The following is a 23,168-nucleotide window of genomic DNA, read 5'->3' on the forward strand; positions in this document are numbered from 1 at the left end:
TACACCAGCGATTGTGATTTTTCCAGATAAAATTAAAGTAGTCACGTAATTATGACTTTTTTGGGAAGTATCACCCCCTAAAATCTGTCAGGAAACCTGGCTAGAAGCCTCTCCTTGTCTGGGATGCTGGCTACACTCGGGCTTGGAGGAGTCCCTCTGCCCGCCCTGGGCTCCTGTTGCCCTGAACCCACCTCTCACCTCCACCATACCGGAAGCTTCCAGAGGTCAGAGGCCCCATCGGTGGCGAGGGAGTGGTCAGTAGGGACTCACTGCAGTCACCTGCCCGTGAGGGCCCTTGCGTGGCCAGCACTTTATGCCAGAGCGCCTGGAATCATCATGAGAACCCTACGTGTTCACACCATCATTATCCCACTTCTACAGATGGGAAGACTGAGGCCAGCAGGGCTCTGTCACCCATAGAGACCCTTGGGGGTGGGGAAAGGGCAGGTGGGACTTTGCCCTCAATCTGACTGACACCAGGGGCTCTGTCCTGGTGAAGCCACCACCAAAGTCCACTCCAGAAGGTCTGGCCCTGGCTTACCAAGTGTAAGGAGAGACAGGCTTGTTGCCAACTTTTCAGAAGTTTTATTATAAAGAACTTCGAGAGAAGCACTGTGCACCGAGGCAGACATTTGCAGGGTCAGAAAACGGCTGCAAACATTAAGAACCCAAACCCAAACCAAGCCCCCAAAGCACGCACACTTTATGATAAACTGCAGTTTCGTTCTCAGTTGTTCCTTATAAATAGACAGAAGTCGTTGTTGGCCATTTTAAATAAACGTATGATCAAAAAAAAAAAGAAAAAAAAAGAGCAACATCTCTGAGTGTGGCTATAAATTGTCCGGTTCCTGCTGTACAGACGATCAAATGGTTTGGCCGCTTCTTTCGTGCACATCTCCCTTAAGATAACACTTAAAAAAATGTGCTAAGGGTCATAGAAAATGCTTTTTACCTTAAAGGAATCTACTTTCCCCCCACCCCTCCCCACCCTGCAACAAAATAATCTTACAGATGTCTTCAGCACAGTTTCTAAAACACTTAGTCAACTAGTACTTACACGGAGCCAACAGCTTGTTTCATAATGTCTTGTTCGCACTGTAAAACCGTATTTGCACATCTGGGGCTGAGCTGGCCCCTGCCCTATGCATCTGGGGGCGGGTTTCTGCTGCAGAGTGATCCGTCCAGGGGCGGCTCATGCGACTTTGGGCTGGGGCCAGACGTCCCGACATGGGGTACGGTGGCAGGGAGAGGAGCAGGGTCCACAGTAACCCTGGAGCAAGCAGGTCAGGGGGCGGAAGGTTCCTGCAGGTTCTTTGGGCTGGCGGCGGGCGGTGCGCTGCCTCTGCAGTCTGGTGGGAGGTTGAGGAAGAGACTCAGCCCGGGGCCGTGGTCGTGTCACTGCTCTCTCTTCTCCGGCACCCTGCTTCCTGCCAAGGCCTCTTTTCTGCTGTCAGCCCTTCAGGCTCTGAGCAGTGCCCTTCCAGCAAGCCTCAGGGAGGAGAGGGAGGCGGGCTTAGGTGAGGTAGAGCGATTTATCCCTGGGGAGGAGGCTGGGGGAGAAAGAAGAGGCTGTCAGAGTGGATGTGACGCCTCCACCCCGCCCCAGGCGCCCCCCTGGCCCTCAAGGGCCTGGACACAAGGCCCGGGGCACATCAGGACACCTGCTCCCTGGCCCTTCACGCCCTCCCTGGATTCGGCTGCCCCTCTGAGGATGAATGAGGGTCTGTCCTGGCCCCTCCCTGACTATCCACTGGGTAGAACCGAACACCCCTCCTGGAATCCTGGCAGGGGACCACCTGGTCCTCAGCGGATACAAAAAGCTCAAACCTCAAAATGAGACCAAGTCTGTGCTGTGATTGGTGCCCAGAGCTCCCATGGGATCAGGCTGAAGCCAGTCTCCAGCTGAGGCCACGCCCTCGCTAAGCTCCCTCCCTGCCCTGGTCTGCTTCCCTCCCCCACCCCGTGTCCTGCAGGTTCTCCCTGAACATGTATACATCGTCGAGGACACCCAAATCCCTGCCTCAAGCTCTGCTTCTGAGGAAGCTGACTGAAGACAGATGGCTTAGCTATGAATGCCATGTCAAGCACTTGTGAAAAAAAACAGGATATAAGGAAAACCAGCAAGAGTGAAGACAGGCCTTAGTTTCCCCTGCGGGCCTGGCAGCAGACCAGCTGAGTCTCTCTGGGGCCTTGCTTTGGTCCTCTCCTGAAGACGACGGGCACCCGGTGCCCAAGAGGACCTCCTGCAGGGCTGACAGTGACCTGCGGTGTCCCCCTTGTCTTTTCCCACCCTGTCATCCCGTCCTCATGCTCCACGTGTAGGCAGGACAAGGGCAGCACCAAGGGCGGGCGAGTGGGGTGAGGGCCGACCTGCAGGTGCTGATGCCACACTCCCCGCTGGGGTAGCTGCTGTCCCAGTCTCCGCTGCTCGTGGGGTTGGATGGGCCAGGGGAGCGGGATCCGGAACCACTGGGGAACTCAGAGATGTGAGGGAAGTCCTGCCGAGGTGGGGAGGAGGCGGTGAGCAAAGGAGAGAGAATGGGGTGCATCTCAGGCAGCAAGAGGGGACGGGGGCGTGTTCGCAGAGACACTTCCCCGGCTTATAAGAAATCTCCGCTCTGCCTCTCTGCCTGGACCGCTTCTTTCTTTTCCCTAGTAGAGCACGTTTTGGAAAATTCAACCCTTGTCTTAGCTACATGGGGGGGAGGGGGTGACGGACTTTCTTTTCCTGGACCTCAGTTTCCCACTCTGTAAAATGGATTTCTTGGGCTGAGTGACCTCCCAGGGCCAAGCAAGCCTTGTAATTACCAGTGTCTGTGGAGCAATTAGGGGGATCTGGCTTCAAAGGCTTTGGGGAGAGCCAGGAGCTACGGTTGATCTAGCAGAAGCCACAGTGGCCTCAACCCCTCCGGCCAGAGAGCAGAAATGGACAGAGGCTGAGGGAGGAGGGTCTGAGATACCCTAAGAATCTGAAGAATCTGTCTGGCTACGTGCCAACTGTTCTTTGTAGCCAGAGCATCTCAGGCAAGGTGTGCTCGCCCCAATTCACAGCTGCAGTAACTGAGGCTCAGAGAGGTAAGGTGCCAAGGCTGAGGTCACACAGCCGGTGAGTAGCAGGGCCAGTATTTGGAATCCCAAGCTGCCTCCCCTTTCTGCAAGGGGTCCCCGAGGGGCACGTTCTCACTGGATCCTGCTTACCTGTGGCCCTGGAGGTGAGGGGCTCACGGCCAACTGCACCTGGAGTGCCATGGGAGCGGGCAGGATGGGAGGCTGGGGGGCTGGGGACATGCTGACAGGTGGGCTGAGGAGGGCGCCCTGGGTGTGGGGCGGCAGTGGCAGTTGCTGGTGCAGGGGGGTGCTGAGAGGGAAGGAGGGGGCCGGTGGCGGGGATGCGCTGAGGCCCGGCAGCAGTGACTTGGAGCCCAGCGTCCGGGCAAGGCTGGCGGGGGAGGCCCCGCTGCGGAAGGCCTGCAGGTCGGATGGCGTCAGGAAGGAGGCCAGGCCTGGCATGGCGTACATGGGCTGCTTGGGTGGGAGCATTTTGGCCGGTGGGTTCGCCTGAGTGTTCTTGGTCTCACCCTGGTCGGGGGAGCTCTGGAAGGAGACAGACACCAATCACTCCGGGGAAGGTGCATAAGCCAGAACTTGGGCCACGAGATCGTGTGGTTTTGTCACCCACTGGCGTGGCTCCTGGATGGCTCTCAGGCCCCTGGGGAAAGAGCTGGGGACTCACCAGAGATAATTCAGGGTCGAGCACACTTGGCTCTGACCATCAAACCACCCCTGCTTTAATCCCTGGGGGCTCCCCTGCCCACGGGAGAACCCATCCTTCTCAGCCTGACCCGAGAGGCCAGCATCATCCAGCTGGGCTATCCTCTACTTAGGCTTCTCCCCAGCCTCTGTGCCTTAGTGTGGGCCGTTCCCTTGATTTGGGACACCCTCTTTGCTTGGCCCTTTATGGCCTAACCCAGAAGCCACGTCCTCTGTAGCAGCTTCCAGACCACCCGCTGCCCCCCGTGGACCACACAACCACTGCCAACGCTGAGCCTCCTGCAGTGCTGGTGCTGAGGAATGAGGCAGAGAGCGCAGGACGGGAGGAAAGGCCACATCTGAAGACTGGCAAAACTGGGTCTCAATCCTGGTACAGCCACCTAACAAGCTGGCTACTCGCAGGCAGGTCGCTTAACTCCGCTGTGTAACAGGTTCTTCTTGGAAGAATTAAATGAGATGCATGTATACTATGCATGTAAAGCATAAGCTTGGCACAGAGGCGGTGCACTGGAGAAGGGACCACATTGGTCTTATCCATCCCTTCCAAGACCTATGGTGTTGACCATTCCCGCCTTGGTTCTTGCTCTATCCCTCAAGTGGCCCCATTCTTATCAGGGCTGGGCCTAGGGATTCCAGGTGTTACCTTGGAGACAAGGCTGGCCCTGTAGGCTGCCAGAGCCTTCAGATACTCCTTCTTCGCTGCTTCGGTCTTCCTCTTGTAGGCCTGAAAGATCCAAGATGTGGGCAATATCGAGGAGAGGTCAGGGCTGGTAACTGGCATTTACCTCGGAGCTAGCTCTGCTCCTATTCTCCCTGCAGGGCCCTGAGAGGAGGCCACGGGCCTCTGGTCAGCGGATAAGAAAGCTCTGGCTTGGACCCCAGACTTTTAGAGTTGGAGGCCAAGATGGATGAAGACGCCTGTTCTCATTTAACAGATGAGGAAGCAGAGGTCCAGTTTTTTTCTCCACTTAACCAAGTGGCTAGTGAATGCAGCTACAAAACAGCCAAATCAGAAGGGTCCTACCTCCCCAGCTTACAGATGGGCAGACTGAGCCTAGCAAAGACCTCTGCAAGAGTCTCTAGTTCCAGAGGCTGGGCCTGGTTCCAGACCTTCCAAGTCTGACCTCAGAGGCTTGAGGGATGGTCCAGAAAGGGATGGAGGCTCACCTGCTTCTGCTCCTCTCCCAAGCTGTCCCACATGGAGGCCACGATTTTGGACACATCCCCGAAGGTTGCACTGGGGTTCTGTCCCTTGATGGCGGCCTGAGTGTCTCTGAAGAAAAGCGCGTAGGCCGATACAGGCTTCTGTGGCTCATTGGGGTCCTTCTTCTTCTTCTTCTTTGGGTTCTTGGCCTTTCTGCCGGGGTCGGCGGAGGGTCTCTTTTCTCCCGACATCTGCCCGGGTGAGAGGAGTCAGAAATCAGAGAAGTCCGGGACCTCCTGCCAAAGGGGACCCGACCCAGCCTCAGGCAGAGCTGGACTTTCCTCAGCTTTTCCCTGCCTGCCCAGCCTTGCTTATACACAGGCAGCACCTGGGGGCTGGCCACGCTCCCCCCGGGCTTGAACACACACACACACACACACATGCATGCACACATGTCCTGGGTATGAGCCCTAGGTTTTTCTGTTTTCTTTCTTTCTTTTTCTTTTTTTTAAATCTAGTACTGCATTTTTCATTTAACTCATCGATGAGAATCAGCATGATGGTAAAGTTGATTCAAAGAAATACAAGAGAAAGAAACTGGTTAATGCCCTGGAGAGCAATAAAGCTATCACCTCTGGGGCTTCTAGTCTTTTGTACTGGACAGAAGTCATTTGTGTCTCTACAGGGAAAAATTCATTTGCCTTGTAATCAGACAAAAATCGTTTACATCTTCATTGCTTTTCCCCCAAGTTAACATCTTCCTTTACAGAGTGTAAAACCCCCTAATCAATAATGAAGGAGGAATCAAAACAAAGGCACAATCTGCCAGAGAATCAGATAATTTTTGAGAGTCTGTTAGACGATGCTGTAATATGCCATTGAAAGAATGTGCATTTATCCGTTTTTGGACTATTTCCAAGTTTGGGACAGATATATTTTTCTTAACAGCTCTCCCCTCCTGTGACCACAAATAATCCCCAAAGATTATCCTTGATTACATAAGATCAGTCTCTTCCACCACATTTCAGCTGTGTGATTTGGGTCCAGTGGCTTAGTCCCCCTGACCCCCTTTGAAGTTGTTGGATGGAGTGAGGTTAATGGAACTGCCGCCAGGTGTGGCCTCACCCTGGACACCTGGCCTCTGATGCAGTCAGACGCCAGGACTACCATACTGTGAGCACCTCACTTAGGGCTTCCAGGATGCGGAGCGGGTGGGAATACCCCCCCACAGACTAGGACTCCCAGGCCACCCAGGGACCAGGGATGTTGGTCAAAGGCCCTGGATCCTGCCGTGGAGACCATGGCTCTATGCACCAAGGAAATGAAAGTGACACCATGAACTGATAAGGAAACTGTGGGCCAGTGGATAAGACTCAGGCCTGCACATCTGAGGGACGGGGAGGGGCAGTCTGTAGCCACATTGGTTCTGTTCCTGAGTGTTTCTCTGCAGCCACTCACCTCCCCAAGCCTTAGTTCTGTCAGCACCGTGGCAAGGCTCTGACGGGATAGGAGATGCGGACGGATGCACCTTGTAATTGATGGAGAGCTGAGCAGATGAGGCACTGCAGGCGGTTAAGAGCACATATGCTGGAGCCAGATTGCAACCACCTTGGTTTAAATCCTGGTTCTATGACACTTGATACATTACTTAACCTCTCTGTGCCTCAGTTTCCCCTGCCAATCGAAGATGATAAAGGCACCTACCACATAGGGTTGCGATGAAGATTACGTGGATTAATTCCTGTCGTGTCCTTAGAATAGTGTCTGGCCCGTGAAAGTGTTTTAGAAGGGTTTGTTAAATAAAAAGAAAATAAAATTAAAACCGTCCCCGCCTGGACTACAATAGAGACCAAGTTATCCTGAGGATGTAGCTGGACCAGGATCCAGAGGTGCCCACCCCAGCCTGGAGGTCAGGGTACCTGCAGGATGGCATGGGTGCCACGGTTACTGCCCAAGGCCTCTGCAGGGCCGCCACGTGGAAAGGGGTGAGAGGCCCTTATGAAGAAGAAAGGGAGGGAGGTGTTGTGGAATCAAGCCTTGATTCTGCCGGTGACTCATTGGGAGATTCCGGGCAAGCACATCCACCCCTGGCCTTTCGGGGCCTCTGTTTTCATAAAAACAAGCTGCTCTTCGACAGGGAGGGAGATCTAGAGTCAGTGCAAAGAAAGGATGGGAGCCTGGACACATGGTGAGTTCTCATCCCTGACGTGTTCTTGAAGAGGCAGCACCACACCTGGTTCCAGGGATACAGGGTGGGCCACGCCCCCAAGGGGGGGTAGTCATTTTTAGTGCTCCATCCTGCAGTGCTGCCCAGAGCACTGCTGGACCACCCATCTTTGTGGTCCTCCAAAGTGGGCCAAAAAGGCCAAAGTGGTCATAAGACATGGCCCTGAGGATCTTGCCAATGCCATCAATGCCACTGAAATGACCCATTGGCTATTCAGGAATAAGACGACATCACGTTTATCCAGAATTTTCCTCCTTTTTTTTTCCCAGCAAAGGGAATAGTTATACTCTTCTAGTCTTTTCTAGAAGTAGGTGATGACCATTTCCATGCAGGGCCTGTCCCCTTGCTGACAGGAGGGCATCTTAAGCCTTTGCATCTCCATCCCTACGTACCTTGAAATGCGCTTCCGACTCCTCCTCTTGAGTTGAACTGGAGGGAGACGGGGTCGCCGACTTGCTCCCTGGGGGTGACGGGGAGCTGTGGGCGATGCCACTCCGGACGCCCATCTGAGAAATGAGCTGGGACTGGCTGAGGGCGCTCATGTGGCTGGCCAGCATCGCCGGGCGGCCCAGCAGGGGCCCTGGTCGGCCCGAGTCATAGGCAGCAACCTCTGAGTGGACCATCTCCTGGATCTGAGAGAAGAGGAGATTGCATGTTGAGTTCGAAAGGACCAGCACATCTGCATGTGTATGTACCAGACTCAGAGGAGGGGGTCCCCTCTGAGCTGTGGCTTCCCCATGGATCGCCCACAGGTGAGGGTCCATTCTATTCCGACCCCTGCACAATTAGATGCACCTCTGGGAGGGGCCATTCTGTTGATATTCACCCTGGACAGAGAGTCAGCATCTCAGCCCTTGCTAGAGAGCCCAGTCCAGCTGTGAAGAGATCATTTTATGATACTAGGTTTTCCTTCCTGGAACACAGTGTATCTTTGCATTTATTCACTATGCAGCGTGATAGCAAAGAGCATAGACGTTGGAAGCCGAGGGCATTTTGAATCCTGGTTCTGCTGCTTATACACTGGGTGACTTTGGCCAAGTTACTTAACCTCTTTGTGCCTCAGTTTCTTCACCTGAAAAATTTGGATAATGATTAAACTTACCTTCTAGGGTTGTTAAGGATTAAATCTGCCTGGCACATAGTAAGCCCTATCTTGTACGAGGGTTTGTTAAATACATAGAATAAATAAATCCCTTAATAAAGTTTGCACATTTTTCCCCCACAGGTCAGTCGTTTTCTTATTATCTATTCCCCATGATATTTTCTAACTGGTTATTTTTAGAATATAAAGCAAGCTACTAATTTTTATATACAGGCATTTCTCATACTAAACACATTTAGAATAGTGTACACTTTTTGCCTAAAAATTACATACACACACACACTGTTCAGTGAGGCATGCCAATTTGCATAGTCTTACAATTATTTTTATTTCCTCTGAATTTGTGGTTAAATTCTGATTTTATTTATTTATTTATTGCGGTACGCGGGCCTCTCACTGTCGTGGCCTCTCCCGTTGCGGAGCACAGGCTCCGGACGCGCAGGCTCAGCGGCCATGGCTCACTGGCCCAGCCGCTCCGTGGCATGTGGGATCTTCCCGGACCGGGGCACGAACCCGTGTCCCCTGCATCGGCAGGCGGACTCTCAACCACTGCGCCACCAGGGAAGCCCGAAATTCTAACTTTTAATATCCAGTATCTGTGTTTTCCTTTACTTGTTCTTCGTTAGGGAGCCTCATGGGTTTTCTATTTTATTTTGTGGGATTTTTTTTTCCTCCTCAAAAGAATCAAATTTCAAATTTGTTTATCAGGTCTACTCCTCCGTTTTCTAATTCTTTAATATCTAATTTTATCTTTATTAATCTCTTCCTCTGATTTTTACATATTTATTAGTGTTGCTTCCCCCTCAATTTTGGGTCGCATTTTCAATTCAGTATTTTCATTCTCAATGTTTAGAAGTAGGTTTCATGCTATGAATTTTCCTCTGAACACGACCTTAACGTTTCTCAGACTTCATCACGTGAGATTTTCATTATTGTTCTTTTTGATGTATTTATCTTTAAATTTCAGTTTTAATTTCCTCTCATCCAATCAATGTTTAAGAAGAGTTCTGAAATTTCTTTTTTTTTAATTTAATATAATTTTTAAAAATTTTTGGCTGCGTTGTTTCTTCGTTGCTGCACACAGGCTTTATCTAGTTGCAGCGAGCGGGGTCTACTCTTCATTGTGGTGCGCGGGCTTCTCATTGCGGCGGCTTCTCTTGTTGCGGAGCACGGGCTGTAGGCGCGTGGCCTTCAGCAGTTGCAGCACCCGGGCTCAGTAATTGTGGCTCGTGGGCTTAGTTGCTCTGCGGCATGTAGGATCCTCCCAGACCAGGGCTTGAACCTATGTCCCCCTGCACTGGCAGGCAGATTCTTAACCACTGTTAACCACTTCCCTGTGTCACCAGGGAAGTCCGAGTTCTGAAATTTCTAAGAGGTCAAAAATTTTTGTTGTTTCTTTTCCTTTTGCTCCTAATTTCTAGTAACAAACGTGATCTAAGAATATGATCTGTACTATTTGCACTTTTGAAAATTTATTCAGGTTTCCTTTAAGACCCACATATGTTTAAATTTTGTATATATTTCACAGTATTTAAGGGCAAAGGGGAGCTGTGTTTGCAGAGTAATATAATAGTGTGACATTTCTCTGTCTTATCAGTGGTGATTATATTATTTCGATTCCTTTGGTTTGTCAAAGTTGCCTACAACTTTCTGCTTCCATCAAAATCTCCCTTTAATGCTTAAAGTTTTTGTTTTGGGAATTTGATGTTGGTTTTTATTGCAAAAAGAAAACTGGCAATTATATCTTCATAACGGATTAAACTTTAGTATTATTATAAAGTGTCTAATTTTTGCCTTGAATTCAGTGGAGTCTGATATGAACATTGCTATCCTTGCCTGTATATATATTTGTTTGAATTTGTTTGGCGTTTCTTCATTTCTGAGGAACTTTCTTTTTTACGTGTCAGTTTCCATTCTTTCCGGTTATCTTTGTCAAATGTTGGTTTTTTTGTGTGATGGTCAGCTTTAGAAAAAGAACTGAGTTGTTTCTCTTTTTCATTATGTCCTGGAAGAGTATAAATAACAAAGAAATGATTATTTTCCTTAGAGAACTGAAAGGGTTTAGACATAAAAACATCTGAGGCCCAGGGCTTTTTGAAAGATTGATTTTCACAATATTTGCTATGGCTAATAGGTCTATTTTAGTTTCCACATTCTCTTGAGTTAGTTTGGTTTTATATATATATATATACACACACATATATTTAGAAAATTGTATACTTCATCCAGATTTTAATACCAGTAGCATAAAATTAGGATAACATTACCATATTTTTAACCTACTCTATGGTTTTAAATCCCCATTCTCAATTGTAATACTGTGAATGCATGTTGCTTTCTAAAATTTTCCTTCTCAAAATTTATATATTTTTAACTGTCCAAAGAACCAGTTCTTATATTTAAACAAATCTATTTGACAACTTTTCTGATCATTATTAAATTTTGCTTTTCTCTCTATTAATATTAACTTCGGGTATCATGTTGCTTTTTATCTAGCTTTTCAAATTAAACAATTTACTTATTTTCACATTTTCTTTTTTAATAATAGAAGTAGCTAGGGCAGGGGTTCAAACAGGGACACTTTTGCCATGTAGGAGATGTTTTTGGTTTTTAACTGGGTGAGGGGGTGCTGCTACTGGTGTCTAGTGGGTCGAGGGGCCAGGGATTCTGCTCAACACCCTATAAAGCACAGAATGCTCCCCAACAAGAGTTATGTACCCAAAATGTCAACAGTGCTGAGGGCGAGAAGTCCAGCTCTGTAACCATGATTTTTTCCTCCTGAGGAGGACTGTAGCTGAATCACAGAAATATTTTAAAAATACTCTACAACTGAAGATTTGATTTTCCTTTTTACCCTAAAATTATTTGGAAAAGAATCTTTATTAATGTAGCCTTTTGTGACTGTGGCCAGGGAACATAACACCTAGGATTTTATCTTTGTGGTACTGAAGTTTTCATTATGGCTTAAGATATGATCAATTTTTGTAAAACTTTCATGTGCCTCTGAGATAATGTTTACTCGGTAACATACACATTTCTCTATGTGTCTATTCAATAAACTGTTTTGACTACTTCAGCTGTGAAATCTCGAGAAAAATGAGTTTAAGCCTCCTACCACTATTGTGTTCCTATCAGCTTCGCTATAGAATTTAAACCGGTTTTCTTTATATTGATGTGGTTATTCATTCCCATATATGTCCCAGAATGCTATATTTTCACATGGCTTCTCCTTGTTAATTTTTTTAAAAGTATGTTTGCCTCAGTTAATGTTTCTGTCTTAAATCCTACTTTATCTGTGGCAATTATCACTTTCTTGATTTCTCCACTGTTTTATTTACTATACTTCAATAAAAATTTTTTTTAAAAACCACAGTGAGGTATCACCTCACATCTGTTAGAATGGATATTATCAAAAACACAAGAGATTACAAATGTTAGCAAGGGTGTGAGAAAAGGGAACCTTTGTATACTGCTAGTGGGAGTATAAATTGGTGTAGCCACTATGGAAAACAGTATGGAGGTTCCTCACAGAACTAAAAATAGAGTTGCCATATGATCCAGCAATCTCATCCCTGGGTATATATCCAGAAGAAATGAAATCACTACTTCGAAGAGATATCTGCACCCCATGTTTACTGCAGCAACATTTATAATAGCCAAGACATGGAAACAACGTAAATGTCCGTGAACAGATGAAGGGATAAAGAAAATATGGTACATTTTACAATGTTATTCAGCCATAGAAAAGAAGGAAACACTGCCTTTTGTGGCAGTGTGGACGGACCTTGAGAGCATTAGGCTAAGTGAGATGAGTGAGACAGAGAAAGACAAATACTTTATATTCTCACTCATATGTGGGTTCTAAAAAAGCTGAACTCAAATTGAGAGTACAGTGGTGGTCACCAGGGCCAGGGGGGTTGAGGGAAATGGGTGAAGGTGGTCAAAGGGTACAAACTTCCAGCTGTATGATGAATAAATTCTAGGGATCTAATATACAGCATGGTGACTATAATCACCAATACTATATTATATAATTAAAAGTTGTTAAAAGAGTAGATCTTAAAAGTTACCACCACATACTTATTATGGTAATTATTTCACAGTATATACATGCATCAAATCATCACGTTGTATACCTTAAACTTAAATATGTTAAATCTCAATAATACCTCAATAAAGCTGGAAAAATTTTTGAACACTTTGAACAAAAGGTAGATTTTAAAATCTATTCTCTAAACATCCTTTACTATTCCAACATGTACACACTCCTTTTTCCATGAATCTTAAAGAAGGATCTGACGTTATTTCTTCAAGGGCAAATTGGCCTTGGGGCTCTGTGTTTAGGGCTTGTTTTTTCTTTTTTTTTTTCCTTCCCAGCTGCCTGTTTTAGAATTCTTCAATCAGGTATACCTGAACTCAGTAATTTAATATATGGCCAACACTTGATAATGGCAGATTTTGAATTTTTGCAAATCTGCTAAGTCTGAAATGCTCCCAAAGTTGTTCTAATTTGCACTGCCCTGTTTACTAGAGAAGTCAAACATTTTTTCATTCGTTTCCTGGACATTTGGGTTTCTGTTTATACTGCTGGTGGGAGTGTAAACTAGTAAGATACACATTTTAGGAAGAAATCTGATAATCCATATCCTATAACCTAGCAATTCTATACCAAGATATTTACTGTAAAGAACTTTCCCACATGCACAAGAAGACATATATACTGCAGGAAACTTTAAAGACTCTGAAATGGGCAAATGCATGTTCTTTCAATGGGTGTTGGCTAGTCGACCTCAGGGTTATCTGTTTCTATAGAAATGTGTGCCTTTGTCTTTGACTAGGCTATTTGACAACTTTGTAAGCTGTACAAAAATGATATTAGTGCAACTTATTGTTTTATCATTAAGTTTTTTAAAATTGTGGTAAAATACACATAAGATAGGATTTACCATCTTAACCATTTTAAAGTATTTCACGTTGTTGTGCTACCATCACTACCATCCATCTCCAAAGCTCTTTTCATCTTGTAGAACTGAGACTTTGTATCTATTAAACCATAGCTTCCTGTTGCTTCCTCCCTGCGGCCCCTGGCAACCACCATTTTACTACTATGAAATTTGACTATTCTATGGATCTGACTGCTTTAGGTATCTCCTGAAGTGGAATCATACGGTATTTTTTCTTTTGTGTCTGGCTTATTTCACTTAGCATAATGTCCTTAATGTTCATCCACGTTGTAGCATGTATCAGAATTTCCTTCCTTTTAAAGGCTGAATACAATTTCATTGTATGCATATAATGCATTTTGTTTATCCATTCATCTATTGATGGACACTTGGGTTGCTTCCATATTTTGGCTATTGTGAATAATGCTGCTATGAACACAGATGTACAAAGATCTCTTCAAGACCCTGCTATCAACTCTTTTGGATATATACCCGGAAATAGAATTGCTGGATCATATAGTAATTCTATTTTTAATTTTTGAGGAGCTGCCATATTGTTATCCATAGGGTCTACACCATTTTATATTCACACCAACAGTGCACAATTTCTCCACATCCTTGCCAACTCTTGTTTTCTCTCTCTCTCTCTCTCTCCCTCTTTTTCTTTTTTTTTGGATAGTAACCATCCTAATGGTTGTGAGGTGGAATGCAAATGATTCTTATCCATAAAAATGCAAAAAATGTTGTCTGGTAGAGGTACCAGTTGATCGCCTCCTGTAGAAAAGAAGAACCCGAACATTGTATTCTTGCTCTATAGATATCAACCAGTTTTGCATTTATAAGAAAATTTATTTCAGCATTTTTTTTTTTTTTTGCGTTACACGGGCCTCTCAGTTTGTGGCCTCTCCCGTTGTGGAGCACAGGCTCCGGACGCGCAGGCTCAGCGGCCATGGCTCACGGGCCCAGCCGCTCCGCGGCATGTGGGATCTTCCCGGACCGGGTCACGAACCCATGTCCCCTGCATCGGCAGGCAGACTCTCAACCGCTGCGCCACCAGGGAAGCCCTATTTCAGCATTCTTGATTGCCTATATATGTACCTATTCATCAGATTGTTCTCTGAGCTGATTATAATACCTTACTGGCTTCCTCATTAGTGAATGAATTAAATAAATTGACATGTTTTCATTTTATATTTATATGAAAGTCATATTACCTTTCAAAAATTATATACTACAACAATGATCATTACAGCACTTTTTTTTTAACTCCAGAAAAACTGGGAATAATCTAAATGTTTGCCAGTTGGGAAATGGTGGTAATCTGTGATCTATTCACAGAATGGAATTCTGTACAGAGTTGAACTGAATGGCCTGGAGTCACACCTACCAATGAGGATGAACTCAAAACAATAATGAGTAAAGAGTTTCAGAAGGATACATACAGTAGAATACCTTTATGTACATGTTCAAAACATAAAACATTACTATAAGGTGTTTAAGGCCACATAAAAATGCAGTAAAATCATAAAACAACGATTACAGCCCCCTCCTCTGTCGTGCAGGCGTGCCCTGGGGCTCCCCAAGTCTCTGGCTGAGGTCACATCCTTGCTCAACTCCTTCCTCTGTGGACTCTGATTCCTTCTCCTTCGATAAACAGCATTCACAAGAATCCTCGTCTCAGGCTCTGCTTCCAGGAGCCTCACCTAAGTCTCTCTCCATCAGGTCAACGGGTCTCCCCTCTCCGTGGGCTGCACCCCACAAGCGTCAAATCATGTTCACTTCTCTCCCGTCTTTACGTGCAAAGCTCCCTTAGTTCCAAGTCTCCTAAAAACTGCTGTCCCAACTTTCTCCCCTGCACAGCCAATCTCCTGCAGAGAACTATCTATTCTCACTGTCACTAGGCCCCCCCCCCATCGGCAACTCATTTGGCGTGTACCCTCCTTACTGCGTATACCACTTAATCATCTCCATCATCCTCCCACCGTCTTCATCAGTAGGAAGGGGAGGGGAAAGTTTTATTAAGCATTTAATATGTGCCAGAAGCACTGCTAAGCTTTTCCATATATGGCCCATTTAATCGCCACAGCTACCATACCAGGTGGGTAACATAGTCATCCTCAGCTGAGGAAGCCAAGGCTCAGAGAGGTTCAGAGACTTGTCCACGATCGCACAGCTACTGCCGGTGGAGCTGGATTTCTACAGACCGTCATACTTCCTCACTAAGCTATGATGCCTTCCCCAAGACACCCCTTAGTCCTTGACTCCAAGAATTGCTGCCTTGCCCGACAGCCCTCTGCCCTCCAGGGCCTGACTCCTGGCTGTCCAGCTACCTCACTAGTCACTCCTTCTTGGTCTTCTCCAGCCCACTCCTTCAACACTGGCATTCCTCCAGTTCTATCCGACTTTCCCTCCTTTCTTCCATGCCCCCTGGGTGAGTCGTGGCTTCTGCATGGATGCCTACAAATAGGGGGCATCCCCCACAGATGATTCCAAATTCCCATATCCCACCTAAGAAAGTGTTTTGTTGAAAGCCAATTTCAGGCTTTGAAAGAAAAAAGGTGAGCTCACAGGAGCAGTACACAGAAGTGGTCAGACGTCAATCCCTCCACACATTCCAGAATTCTCTACCAGTTCACAGGGCCCCTTCCCCAATCAAAGTCCACCCTGCTCTGCCCAACACATTTGGCAACCATTGCCTTTTCTCCTAATGAGCTATAGCAGGTGCTGGGAGGGGTCAGCCCGCTTGCGCTTGGCCTACTTTGGAGGTCCCCCCGACACCACCAGTCCAAGGGTTATCGCCCCTGTTGCTGGTTTCCTGCATCTCCCTGCCTGACAGCATTCTCTGTCCAAGGAGGCTGGAAGTGCTGAGCCCTAGAAGTGACCCTCTATCTCTGAGGGGCTGCAGTTTGTGGATAAAACCCCGGCTTCCCCTCCCCTCAAGAGGACAATTCTGAGCCTCATTCCATACGCCTCTTGGAGGGTCCACAACAGGATTCCAGTTGGTCCAGGTGGTCACAGCTCATCATCCTGCCCTTTACTGGCTTTCTTCCCTTCCTGTCCCTCTTCCCATCTTCCTTCCCAGAACATCCTGGGATCACCCCTAAACAAACTACTTGCCCCGAAACCTTTGTGTCAGAGTCTGCTTTAAGGGGGATCCCAATTTAAGACACCAGCCCTCCTCTCGGCCCCCAGCATGGCTTCCTCAAGCACAGGTGCTCTGCTGGCCACCACAGTGACCCTTCAGGAACATAATATGTCTCCTCCCTCCTCAGAAGCTTTTAATAGCTCCCCCATGACCCACTAGCCCAGTCCTGGCCTTGTAGGAGCCCACAAAGATCTGCACCATCTCTTTCCTGCCGACCTCTCCAGATCCTTCCCAGAGCTTCCCAGGACATGTGGGCTTCGAGCTGGAATGGATAGTTTCCCCTGTGGCTCACTGGTCCTTTCATCATCTTCAAGCTTACCTGAAATGCCACCTCCTCAAAGAAGCCTTCCCTGACCTCTCCTCCCTCTTTTGGCCATGCCCTTTACCTGGGCCTTCCCCTGGGCTCACCCTGGTGGGTACGGAGCATCTGCTTATGTGCAGAGATATATAATGTGCTTCCCCAGCCCCAGGCAGGTGGCCCAGCCCGCAGCTGGCACTTATGAGATGTCTGGTAACCAAATGAACCAAGCCTCCTACTTCTCTCATGGAAACATATGGTCACCTCCAGGAGCCTCTCCAGGAAGGATGAAACAGAGGAAATAGTAAGGGTGTCGCTGTGAACATAATTAGGCTCGCCTGGCTTAATAGATTCTCAGGGCTGCACACAAAGGTGTTTTTCTGCAGAGCATCATTTGCATCCTCTATGGAGAGTACCCCAGGTGCTAAGAGCAGCCCCACGCTGCAAGGAGAGAACAAGAAATCACACCTGTCTCCTTCCCACTTTCTGCTGATTCACAGAACGCACACCCACCCTGCTTCCTCTGAGGCAGGGACAAGGTGTCATTCAACACAGCCTCACGCTCTGCCCAGGGAATTGGAACTTTTTTTTTCTGGAGGCAACAGCGGCTCCGCTCAATTCTCTCATTGAAGCCTCTGCCTCAGTTCCAGAGGGTCCAGAAACGTCTCCTTAATTTCCGAGCACAATCAAACCACAAAGGAAAATTAACAAGCCACTGACCAGCATTTTACAATCCCTTCCATAGCCTCGGAGCAGCTCTTTCTAACAGATAGTAATATTCCTGTTTCATAGAGGAATGGTAACCATAGTCATAGTGATACCATATACTTAACTATCATGTTTAGTGAGTACGCACTATGTCCCAGGAGCTTCATGAACAAACCTTTGACATAAACACTCTTATCATCCCCATTTTATAATAAAGACACTGAAACTCAGAGAGGGTAAGTGACTTCCCCAAGGTCACACAGCTAGGTAGTGGGAAAGTCAGAATTCTGGCTGTCTTCCAAGACTGAGATCTTTTTACTGCACCCACAGACCTTAACGGCTCTAATATAGGTGGAGGGTAATGAACCTGCTCTCACAGGACAGCTGTAAGGATCAAATGAAAAAATGTTGTAGAGAACCTGGCACACAGTAGGTGTTCAACAGGAGAGGTTTCCTTTCCTTCATGCCCTCATGGACTTGTTCAGGGTATAACCGTGAACTGGATCTCAATTGGGCTAAGAGGTCAGAAACAATGGAAGTTTCTGGATTATGAAAGAAATATGAGAGAAGCCAAGAGGGAGGCTCTGATGACAATAAAAATAATAGCACAAGGCCTGGCAAAGGGGTGGTGCTTCAAAGATATTTGTTAGATCAGGAGTTGGGACTTCTGTAAAAGGCCAAATATTAAATATTGTAGGCTTTGGAGACCAGATGGTCTCTGTTGTAAGTACTCAATTCTGCCATTATAGCACAAAAAGCAGCAGTAGACAATATGTAAATGAATGGGGGTGGCCATGTTCCAATAAAACTTTATTTATAAAAACAAGCAGAGGGCCAGGTTTGGCTGATCGATGCCATGGATTGCCAACCCCTTGAATATTGTTAAGTAAATAGAAATGGTGCTAGAAAAACTACCCTGTATTTGTCAGTTAACATCTGCCAGGCACTGACCTTCTGACTACATGTACTTCTCACCCAGTTGTGCATGGGAGGAAGGTGTGTTTATCAGTAGCATGTTACCGATGAGGAAGCTGAGGCTCAGAAAAGTGCCCAAGGTCAGAAGTTGTAAGTGGTGGAGCTGGGATTCAAACCAAGGGCTGACTGGTTCCCAGGCCTGGGTCCTCAGGCACTACCCCACCCTCCTGCCCAGCCCTGCCCTAGGAAACAGCTGCTCGGTGTGCTGTCCTTGGGCACAACCCTGCCCTGGCCACCAGCTGGGCTCTTGCTCCGTCTGAGTCACATCACAGCCTCTCTTTCAAATCAGAAAGACCTGGACTGGTGACAGAGGCCTGGTAGTTGGCCATTGTCCTCTGACTCTGAGCTTCCATGGCTTGTCTTGAGCCTCTTTCTCATGTCCTCAACTGGGCCTCTGCCTCCAGCTGCCCTCATGAGAACTACCTCTGTGGTCCTTTTACTTCTCGAGTCCTCCTCCTGTTATTCATTCAACAAACATTCTCTGAGGGCTTCTATGTCTGAGATCCTGGGAAGAAGCAGGACGAAAGAGCAGACTAAAAACACCCCATCCGGGGTGCACCGTCTGATGGTGGAGGCAGAGATGCAGCCACCCAGTTTTTTGTTTTTATAAATTTATTTATTTATTTACTTTTGGCTGTGTTGGGTCTTCATTGTTGCGCGCGGGCTTTCTCTAGTTGCGGCGAGCGGGGGCTACTCTTCGTTGCAGTGTGCGGGCTTCTCACTGCGGTGGCTTCTCTTGTTGCGGAGCAAGGGCTCTAGGTGCTCAGGCTTCAGTAGTTGTGGCTCGCAGGCTCTAGAGCGCAGGCTCAGTAGTTGTGGCGCACGGGCTTAGCTGCTCCACAGCATGTGGGATCTTCCCAGACCAGGGCTCGACCCCATGTTCCCTGCATTGGCAGGCGGATTCTTAACCACTGCGCCACCAGGGAAGTCCCACCCAATTTGAACCAGTGCAAGAGCACAGGCGTGCAGTGGGATCTGGGGAGGGGGCTAGAGAAGGGCCCCTCCAACGGCTGGAGAGTTAGAAAGGCTTTCCACAGAAAAGACTCTGAGCTGGCTCTCGGAGGGGAAGTCTGCAGAAGACAAGGAGGGGGGTGGAGGGCGTTCCCAGAAGCAGGAACAGCATGTGCGAGGGCGCAGAGGCATACAGCAGTCTGATGGTTCATTTCCTGTGCCCACTTGACTGGGCTACAGAGTGCCCAGACATTTGGCCAAACATTATCCTGGATGTGTCTGTCAGGGTGTTCCTGGATGAGGTTAATATATGAGCTGGTAGACTGAGTAAAGCAGCTTGCCTTCCCCGACGTGGATGGGTATCATCTAATCAACTGCAGACGCGAATAGAACAAAAAGGCTGAGTAAGAGAGAACCTCGCCTCCTGACTGCTAGGAAGTCGGTCTCCTCCTGGCCTGGAGCTACACCACCAGCTCTCCTGGGTCTCCAGTTTGCTGACTACAGATCTCGGGAAGAGCAGGAGATGAGGATAAAGGGGTAGCAGAGGCTAGGACGTGGAGGGCCGAGGTGGAGGACCATGCCTGCAGGTGCTAAGGCTTGAGGCAGAGGCGCGTCAGAAGCCAGGTCTATGTGCCGACACCCGCCAGAGAGTCCTGTGATTTGCAGCAGAACTGCTTTCCTGGGGGAAAGTTGTCCAAGGACTCAGAAGCAGCAGACACCCTGCATAGCAGTTTCCCATTGCTGCTGTAACAAATTACCACAGACCTGATGGCTTAAAAGAACATGAACTCATTACCTTACCGTTCTGGAGGCCAGAATCCATATCACTGTGCTAACGTCAAGGTATGGGCAGGGCTGGTTCCCTCTGGAGGCTCCAGGGGAGAATCTGTCTCCCTGCTTTTTTTTAGGATGGATGTGGTCCTTACTCCTTGGCTCGTGGCCCCACATCACACGGCCTTTTCTCTCTCTACTTCCATTTTCCCATTTTCCCAACACTCCAGGTGTTGGACCCTCCTGCCCGGCTCTATAAGGACTCATGCTTACATCATGGGGTCCGTTCAAATAATCCAGAATAATCTCCCCATTTCAAGATTTTAACTTAATCACATCTGCAAAATCCCTTTTGCTGTATAAGGTAACATACTCAAAGGCCCCGAAGATTAGGACACGGCCATCTTGAGGGGCATTCTTTAGTCTACCGCATCCCAGAATCAATGATGTGGGTGAGGCAGGAGATAGATGGGCCCAGGCTGAGCAGCTGAAGTTCGTCCCCTGTGGACAGATATTCCAAAATAGCAGGAGGGAGGAGAGGCTGGGCCTTCTTATCTTTGATAAAAGATAAAAGACTACATATTTCTTCTTCTTGAAGTCAAGGAGACCTTCCAGACTATAAAGCTCCTTGGAGGTCAAAAGGGGAGTGACGTCAAGCTACCCATAGGCCTCTTTACTGGAATCCATCTTGGCTAAGAGATGCACAAGCACACATGGGAGGTTCCTGAGATATACCAAATACGGACTGAGAACCAGGCAAAGCAAGATGACTGGCCAAAGGACACCTGGGAGAAATGCCCCACAGAAGTGATTCAAACTACCACAAGGGCATGACTCTCTCTCTGAGCCCGCCCATATGTCTATCCACACGTACTCTTTTTCCTCCTAATAAACACTTTACTTGTTTCACTACTTTCCGTGCCTTTGTGGGAATTCATTTCTGCAAAGCCAAAGGGCCAGGGTCTTGTCACTAGATACTGGTGTGGCTAGGATTCAGCGCTCTCACTGCCACGGCCTGACTTCAATCTCTGGCCGGCAACCAAAACCCTGCTTCAAAAGCCAGTGCAGGCCGAGGCCACCCGAGATCAGGGGGAGTCACAACCAAAGCTCCGCCTATGCCAACCCTCCCAGGGATACAGCACCCTCTGAAGTTTCCTCAGGCTTTAAGAGTCAAATATCGGAAAACTATTTTTTTTTAGGAAAAAAACTCCAGCACAAAAGAGATAGAAAGCCATTAGGAAGCCTTCCCCAGTGCCTGCCTCTCGCCCCGAAGCCTCATAAGTATTTCTAATAAACTTTCATGCTTGGTGGGAGATCCCTTGCACACTGACACATTTCTCCTGAAATCTGAGATGTCTTGTTCAGAGTAATAGCTATAGTGCCCAGGTGCCCAGCTGCTATTGTAAAATCAGTAAGCATTTAATTGAAACAAATGACTATAATAATAGTACATTATCCCTGCAGGCTGAGCACCATCACAGTTTTAATTATTGAGTTAAGCGCCAGACTACTTTATCCTTGAGAGCAACAGCCCCATTACAGGTTACACTGATCATCCTGTATGACTATGAAGGCACCAGCAGGGAAGGATGTAAATGGAAAGCAATTTGTCCTCTTTGGGGCTGGTTTTGTCTTTGAAGAAAGGTTTGCAAACACAGGTTGCTGAGACACTGGGTCTGGGGTTGCCCTGCTGGGGTTGTGAAATTTCTGCTGGGTTGGGATGGCGGCGTGGTGGTCCTTAGGTTTCCCATCCCTGGGATGCGAGCTCTCACTTCTCTGCTTGGAGCCTGCACTAGACCCCGACTTCACTCTAAGTAAAGGCCTGAGTCTTTACCAAATCATACGCCCCTAGAACATCCCGCTGCCACCGCCACTACCACCCAGACCTCTCTGGTCTTCTCCCCATTTTGCTTTCTCCCCATTCACTCCACTCCAGCACCCACACCTCCGGCCACCCCTCGCACACCCAAGCTGATGGCCCTCCTCTAGCTCTGTGTGATGCCCCCTAGTGGACAACAGGCAATATTTGGAGACATTTTCAGTTACAACTGGGAGATGCCACTGGCATCTAGTGGGCAGTAGGCCAGGGATGCCGCTAAACATCCTACTAGGCACGGGACAGACCCCCACCGTGGTGAATTACCCAGCCCCAAATGTCAATAGTGCCAAGGGCGGGACGCCCTGCAAGTTAGCTGTTGCCTTTGAACGGGATGTTCCTCCCCACCCGCGGGGACACCTACCCGACTTATTCCCTCATCTCCTGCCAGTCTTTGTTCAAACCTCCCCTTACCTATGAGGCCTTCCCTGACCCTCCCTCCTAATACTGCAACCTGCCCACGCCCCGCACCGCTCCTGCCTTCCCAAGCCCCTTCAGGCCACTGTTCTTTTTCTTCCTTCCAAAGCACTGATCACCTGTAAACACACTGTGTGACGTCTTTATTGTCTCTCATCTTGCCCTCCCTGCCAGGATGTAATTTCCACACGGGCAAAGATCTGTGTTTTGTTCACCATCATATTGCACCTGGAACAATGCGTGACACATAGAAGAACGTCTGTTGAATGAATTATCTGCCCAGACCCCTTCTTCCTTTTCCTCCCACACCTATTCTGCCTCCAGATCAGGCAAGGCCACCTCCTCGTGATCTCCCAAATCCACCCCTCTTGCCCAGGTTCAGAGCCTGCAACGATTAATTTCACATGTCAACCTGGCTGGGCTAAGGGATGTCCAGATAGCTGGTAAAATGTTACTTCTGGGCATGTCCGTGAGGGTGTTTCCGGAAGTGATTAGCATTTGAAATCTGTCCACTGAGTAAAGAAGATGGCCCTCCCCAATGCAAGTGGGCATCAGCTGAGGACCCGAATAGAACAAAAAGGCAGAGAAAGGGCGAATTTTCTCTCTTCTTAAGCTGGGACATCCATCTTCTCTTGCCCTCAGTCATCGGAGCTCCTGGTTCCCTTTGGACTTGGACCAAATTATATCACCAGCTTCCCTGGTTCTTCAGCCAGTAGATGGCCGACTGTGGGCCTTCTATGTATCTATCGATATGCTATTGGTTGTGTTTCCCCGGAGAACCCTGACTAACACAGAGCCCATTTCTTTTTCCTGGACAGTGAAACGTCTCTTACTGGGCTG

General features: G+C 47.9%; 1 protein-coding gene across 2 annotated transcripts in view; it reads right to left on the minus strand.

Moving 5' to 3' along the window:
* Nucleotides 1-568: 568 nt before the first annotated feature.
* The window catches only part of TOX2 (TOX high mobility group box family member 2), a 136,612-nt gene continuing 114,012 nt past the window's right edge, over nucleotides 569-23,168 (minus strand). The window contains exons 4-9 of one of the 2 annotated variants that reach the window (XM_029221459.1): nucleotides 7,535-7,774; nucleotides 4,939-5,166; nucleotides 4,415-4,495; nucleotides 3,199-3,594; nucleotides 2,371-2,498; nucleotides 569-1,550 (exon numbers count right to left, since the gene is read on the minus strand). In XM_029221459.1, coding sequence (XP_029077292.1) covers nucleotides 1,514-1,550; nucleotides 2,371-2,498; nucleotides 3,199-3,594; nucleotides 4,415-4,495; nucleotides 4,939-5,166; nucleotides 7,535-7,774 — 1,110 coding nt within the window. In that variant the 3' untranslated portion in view covers nucleotides 569-1,513. Of the gene's footprint in view, nucleotides 1,551-2,291; nucleotides 2,499-3,198; nucleotides 3,595-4,414; nucleotides 4,496-4,938; nucleotides 5,167-7,534; nucleotides 7,775-23,168 lie in introns of those variants that run through there. The other variant, XM_029221458.1, reaches the window with a different exon arrangement.

The sequence above is a fragment of the Monodon monoceros genome, unplaced genomic scaffold (genome assembly GCF_005190385.1).
Source record: "Monodon monoceros isolate NGI ecotype Baffin Bay Population unplaced genomic scaffold, NGI_Narwhal_1 Super_Scaffold_13, whole genome shotgun sequence".
Classification (NCBI taxonomy): Eukaryota; Metazoa; Chordata; class Mammalia; order Artiodactyla; family Monodontidae; genus Monodon; species Monodon monoceros.